The sequence below is a fragment of the Arachis duranensis genome, chromosome 5 (genome assembly GCF_000817695.3).
Source record: "Arachis duranensis cultivar V14167 chromosome 5, aradu.V14167.gnm2.J7QH, whole genome shotgun sequence".
Classification (NCBI taxonomy): domain Eukaryota; kingdom Viridiplantae; phylum Streptophyta; class Magnoliopsida; order Fabales; family Fabaceae; genus Arachis; species Arachis duranensis.
In genome coordinates, this window is record NC_029776.3 from 9,706,985 (window position 1) to 9,713,280 (window position 6,296).

At 36.0% G+C, this 6,296-nt stretch overlaps 1 protein-coding gene across 1 annotated transcript; it reads left to right on the forward strand.

Moving 5' to 3' along the window:
- The first annotated feature begins 6 nt into the window (after positions 1–6).
- LOC107487855 (cholesterol 22-monohydroxylase CYP90B51) lies at positions 7–3,866 on the forward strand. The gene is made up of 8 exons (XM_016108541.3): positions 7–229; positions 316–640; positions 714–866; positions 950–1,201; positions 1,341–1,433; positions 1,573–1,651; positions 1,776–1,882; positions 3,152–3,866. The coding sequence occupies exons 1-8, from the start codon at positions 15–17 to the stop codon at positions 3,443–3,445; spliced, it is 1,518 nt and encodes a 505-aa protein (XP_015964027.1). The 5' UTR covers positions 7–14; the 3' UTR covers positions 3,446–3,866.
- The last annotated feature ends 2,430 nt before the right edge of the window (positions 3,867–6,296 follow it).

The following is a 6,296-nucleotide window of genomic DNA, read 5'->3' on the forward strand; positions in this document are numbered from 1 at the left end:
AGCTACCTCCATCCATGTCTGACTCACATCTAACTTTCTTTTCTCTTTCTTCTTCCATTCTTGCTCTTCTTCTCATCTTCATTTTCATCTTCAAGAGGAAGCAAACCAAACCCAAGCTCAACCTTCCACCCGGTAAAATGGGCTGGCCCTTTCTTGGTGAAACCATTGGTTACTTGAAGCCTTATTCTGCTACCACCATAGGAGAATTCATGGACCAACACATAGCAAGGTAACAACAATAACAGAAACAACATCATCTTAATTAATTAGCAGAAACACGAACATCTTAATTCACTTGTGTATGTGTATGTGCAGGTATGGTAAAATTTACAAGTCGAAATTGTTTGGTGAGCCAGCAATAGTGTCAGCAGATGCAGGGTTGAATAGGTTCATATTGCAAAACGAAGGGAAATTGTTTGAGTGCAGTTACCCGAGAAGCATTGGTGGAATACTTGGGAAATGGTCGATGTTGGTTTTGGTTGGTGACATGCATAGGGACATGAGGGCCATTTCACTAAACTTCCTCAGCCATGGCAGGCTCAGAACACATCTCTTGAAGGAGGTTGAGAACCACACCCTTCTTGTTCTTAACTCCTGGAAACACAATTCCACCTTCTCTGCTCAAGATGAAGCCAAAAGGGTAACTAACTAACTAACTCTTTCTCTTCTTCTGCAAAACCAACTGTTGGATTAATTAATCAATTGAATTGCAGTTCACCTTCAATTTGATGGCCAAACACATCATGAGCTTGGATCCTGGGAATGTTGAGACAGAAAAACTAAAAGAGGAGTATGTCACTTTCATGAAGGGTGTTGTTTCTGCGCCATTGAATTTACCCGGAACTGCATATAGAAGAGCATTAAAGGTAACAATAATGCTAATTGATGATGCTAATTTCCTAATGAATATACTACTTAATTTGATTTGATTTGATTTTGTTTTGAACAGTCGAGGTCCACCATACTCAAGTTCATAGAAGCGAAAATGACCGAAAGAGTGAGAAAGATGGAAGAAGGAAATGAGAGCTTGGAGGAAGATGATCTTCTAGGATGGGTTTTGAAGCATTCAAATCTCTCAACAGAGCAGATTCTGGACTTGGTTCTGAGTTTGCTCTTTGCTGGCCATGAAACTTCGTCAGTAGCTATAGCACTTGCCATTTATTTCTTACCCGGTTGTCCTCAAGCCATGGAACAGTTAAGGGTAAGAAAGTACCATCCATGATTATATATGCTACATGGAATATTCAATATTCAATGTTAGTGTTTCTAATCAGGTTAATACTTGTAACATAGTTTGGCATATTGATATGGATTTTATGATACTTTGTGCAAAAAAACAGGAAGAACACAGCGAAATCGCCAGAGCTAAGAAACAAGCAGGGGAGGTTGAACTCACTTGGGATGACTACAAAAGAATGGAATTTACCCACTGTGTAAGTTACCTATCTATGTCATATAATAATATATAGTATTCGGCTTTTGCAGCTATCATTATTTTATTTGATGCGATGATGTAGCCCTTGGAACTGTTTAATGCATAATATAAATATAAATATGGTTATGTGGATGAAGGTTGTGAACGAGACACTTCGGTTGGGAAATGTTGTGAGGTACCTTCACAGGAAGGCGCTTAAAGACGTTCGGTACAAAGGTACATTGATTGATTTATTTTATTAGTTATTTAAATGAGTTTAGTAGTGGAAAAGAGAAAAGCAAAGGGGAAGGGGGGTTTTGATTTGAGTGAGTATTGAAAAGAAAATGTGTTGTGTTGAAAGGTTATGACATTCCATGTGGGTGGAAAGTCCTTCCGGTGATTGCAGCTGTGCATCTGGATCCTTCACTTTTTGACCAACCTCAACAATTCAATCCATGGAGATGGCAGGTCAGTTACTTCTACTACTTATATATCATCAACATTCATCATAATTATTATCCTCCACCACCCCCACCTTCCTTTCTTCTTTTCTTAATTAATCTAAACTTTATGCGGATGTATAAAAAGGAATAATTAAGGGGAGGTCCCCGAGCACTTCAATTGGTCCTTTCCTTTAATTTGGAGGTGGATACCCACATGCAATCACTACCTCTCACTGGAGGTGGGGTTTGTGTGTGGCCACTCAATACTATATAATTTTGTTTGGGGCTTGTGATTTTTCCCAAAATGTTGTCCATTATTTTTCATTTGTTTTTCACATATAGTTTTATTTCCAGTTTCTCATATATATTTGGGTTTTGTAAGTCCATGTATGTATATATCTTACTTTCCCGGAATCACGCTTCCTATATATCACTTGAGAGTCAGTCCCAACATTAAGGTACAAAGGCCGTACGACTTTGACAAAAACTGAAAATAATGCATTGCATGTGTCTCGTCTCTAGTCTCTACCTATATATATGCCTATCATTCTTCTCCCACACGTACACTTGAAGTTATCCCTACCTATAACCAAATTAATTATAGATGGTTTATTTAATTATTCCAAAAACGTGAAATAGGAAGAGCACTTAATGAATGTGTAGTGATGGTTACTTGTTAAGAAATGATTGTCCGGGATGGGGAATGATCAAATAATGTGGCCTACCAACCAACCAAGCAGAATGGAGGATCAAGTGGGGTCGTTTTTTTAGTTGATAGCCATCTCCATCGAAGCCGTTAAGGGTAAGGGGTTGTCATGTTTTCACAAATAGGATTGCTGATGAGAGCTGAGAGCTGAGAGCTGAGAGAAGAGGATGAGTGCAACTGTGCAAGTGCACTACTACTACTATGAGTTAGCTGGCTACATGCATTGACCATTTTACCACCAGAACCGTGTAATCATAAAAACAAAAATTGGTTGAGAAATGAGATCATCGAGATGATGAAGTGAACAGTACGGAGGTGGGGTCCAGGGTATGCGATTATGATGCATGCTTTTTGTGAACGTGTGGGCAGGGTCCTCACGAGTCATGAGTGAATGCCCATGTGGAAAGTGGGCCTCACATCACTTGCACGTGCATTTGTGCTCTCATCGCATTCCTCCTCCTCTCCTGGTCCTAACTGCTTCCTTCAATTCCTTGCTTTTTTTGTTTCAAAGAATCAAAGGGTGTGTAGCCAAGTGGGAATTCCGGATAACAAAATATGATACCCTTTTTATTATTGTGTGTGGTGCAGATCAATGGTCGTCGTGGAAGTTGCTCATCATCAAACGGGAGTAGCAGTAATATCAACGCCAATAACAATAACACCACCACCACCACCAACAATTTGTTCTTGCCGTTCGGGGGAGGACCACGACTATGCGCTGGATCAGAGTTAGCAAAGCTTGAAATGGCTGTTTTCATCCACCATCTCGTCCTCAACTACCAATGGGAGTTAGCTGATTCCGATCAACCTTATGTATACCCTTTTGTTGACTTCCCCAAAGGCCTACCCATCACGGTCCAAAACCACTCATATCTCTCTTAGTACTTCATTATTAAATTAGATCTAGTGTTCATTCCTCTCTCAATAATTAATGTAAGTAAAGTTGCCTCATCCACCAATTGCATCGCATCATTTAAATTAAAAAGAAGAAAAAAAAAGCTTTTTGACTTTCTGGCCTTCTTTGCTCACTTGTACGTTCCAAGGGGGAAGACCGTCTCAATAATAATAATAATAATAATAATAATAATAATAATAATAATAATAATAATAATAATAATAATAAAAAAAGTACAAGCAACGCCTTAGGACTTAGGACTACTGGACCACTCCTACTACGTACCTCTTAGCTTCTATCTCTTTATCCTTCTTCTAGGCTTTAGTAGTAGAATTTTACTATCCCGTATCCGCCCTCCGCTTATGCTGTACATTATTATTCCTGAATTGAATAATATTTATTCATTTATATTTTCTGCCTATATTACTTTCTTACTGCGCTACATAAAATAATTCAGTTATCTTTTCTCAATAATCTGTTACGTTCATATATATAATACACGACTACTCTTAGTGTTTAACTGTTTATGTTATTAATAGTACTATACCCTGCAACTAGTAGTAGTTTATTAAAACAATTTATTTTGATTGTGTAAATCGGGGAAAAAAAAAGGATCCATCAAATTTCAGTATAACGCTGTTGTTTTTCTTACGTAGGCTCATACTAGCTACTTTATAATTTTCTGAATACACAGAGGCGCAAATTTATTATTGTTTTTTTGTTTCCTTTATTAATTTATTACTACGATGCATGTCTATGTTGTAGTACTTTATTGTTTTTTTTAATAACACGTAGATTACCTTTCGGTTGTAGACATGTAGTACTAAACAGTCAAGGTGCCAGTTGCAATGCTAGTTGGCATATATAAAGAAAAGGTAATTAATTTGAGTCGATGAAGTGGTCACTTTATTCTCTTATTTAAGTATTGATGATTTGAATTATATAATAATCTTTAAACTAATAAACAGAATTTAGATTTATAATAAATTAGTCTTTAATTTTTTAAATTAAAAAATACAGTGAACAATAAAAAAAAGAAAGGTTAAATATTGGAAGGGAACGTCAAAGAAAAAGAGGTTTGGGATTTGGGGGGCAACATTTTGTTGGTGGCTATAGATGTTTTAAACGGGGTTTAGGAAGGCAGTCACGTTGAGTCCACAAAACCAAAAATAAAAGTAAGGTCCGAATGACGAATCTTTCGAGAGAGGCAGAGGCGTCTGAGTAATAATAATGATGCCTGTTGCGGCCACAAGTTGCACATTTTGACTTGGGATATGGATTTTGGACTAGTGTCATTGTGTGATGTGATTATTAATTAGTTAATTAATTAATTCCGTTGACAGCGATATAGAGAATTCATTATGGTCCAACTCCAATAATTAATTGAGACTACTCCTCCATATATATTCATCGGCGTTAAGAATATCGGAGACCTTTTTTTTGGGGTAGCGTAATATAAAAGGACAAAAAATCAATCATCACCGTTTAAATTTATTTTGTTTAGTTTTTATAATAATAAAAATAAAAAAATAAATGTTAAAGGTTTTTTATTAAAAATATCTGTTTTCTGAGACTTTATCTTTTTTTCTTCTCAATAATAATCAATCGATAATTACGTAAACCAGCTAGCATAGCATCAATAAGCCAAGCACAAGTTGATAACATTACATAACCGGGTACGTAGCCGTATGGCCGTATCCTTGAATCGATAATAGCGCCAGATCATAGGCTTATTATTGTTATGCTTGCCTCCATGTACTGTAACGTCCTTGTTAGGTTAAGTTTCGCTTTCTGATCGATGCGATTCTATGTTGTTTCTCTGTGCTGTGCTAACATCAATGTCTCAACAATAATATCTGTATGTGGTGTATGAAGAGGCACGTTACTACGTTATACGTATCCATATATATGTAGATTATTGTTCTTCTAACGTGATAACAAATACCTAGCCATCACTCATTATTGTACTAGAGAAAAAGATATATATCAAGCAAGGTTGTTTAATTTACTTAGGATCCTATATATATTACCAGCTACCGTCGTATTCAAACAGATAAAAGGCAAATATTGGCTCTTTCGCGTGCATATATATATGTATATTCGTACGGTTTAGGATAACATTGAGGGTACGGTCAATAATTATATATAAATATCTAACGACGATGGAGATTAATCAAATCAATAAACAAACTCAATGTAGTACTTGAGTAAATTATGAAATTCTCTTTAAGTCCAAAGGTATATATATTGAGTAGTCACGTATATATACAGTGTATTAGAGCTTTATTTTTATTCCTATTCAATCCACAATATTCACTGCTGAAGCAAGTGGGGGAAGACCACATAAACGTTGATGAATAATGAACATGTTACAAGTTGCGCTAGTGTTCATGCAAACTAATTATTCCTATTCTTTCATATATATCTGCTGGTTCAATAATTCAACACAGGCTTCACATCAAGCCTAAGGGGACGCCTGCCCCGACAAAATGTTATTCGAGGGGCACTATATTTGAACATCTATATACCTGATGACAAAAACAAAATCTTGATATGCTTCCTACCTACACATTGGATTCCGCAACCACAAGATCAATAATCATCCAATCTTCAACACAACCTCCTCATGAAAATTCGAGGGTTTTCTGAAGCATTTTCATAAATAATTGTATATCATGCACCTTGTTCACTGTTCCACTATATTATTGGAAGTTTCCCATATATATTATTTTGATTGTCTTCAATATATGTCTTATCATTTAAATTCTAATATTGTGGATATATACTTTACTTATTTACTCTAACATTATTTTTAAAAAAAGTTTTTTTTCACAAGTA

Bases quoted from the DNA above. Each gene is read 5' to 3' on its own strand.
- LOC107487855 (XM_016108541.3), top strand. From the start codon at position 15: ATGTCTGACTCACATCTAACTTTCTTTTCTCTTTCTTCTTCCATTCTT. The intron at 1,202-1,340 runs GTAAGAAAGTAC...GCAAAAAAACAG, and splicing joins AAGCCATGGAACAGTTAAGG to GAAGAACACAGCGAAATCGC. The intron at 1,883-3,151 runs GTCAGTTACTTC...TGTGTGGTGCAG, and splicing joins TCAATCCATGGAGATGGCAG to ATCAATGGTCGTCGTGGAAG.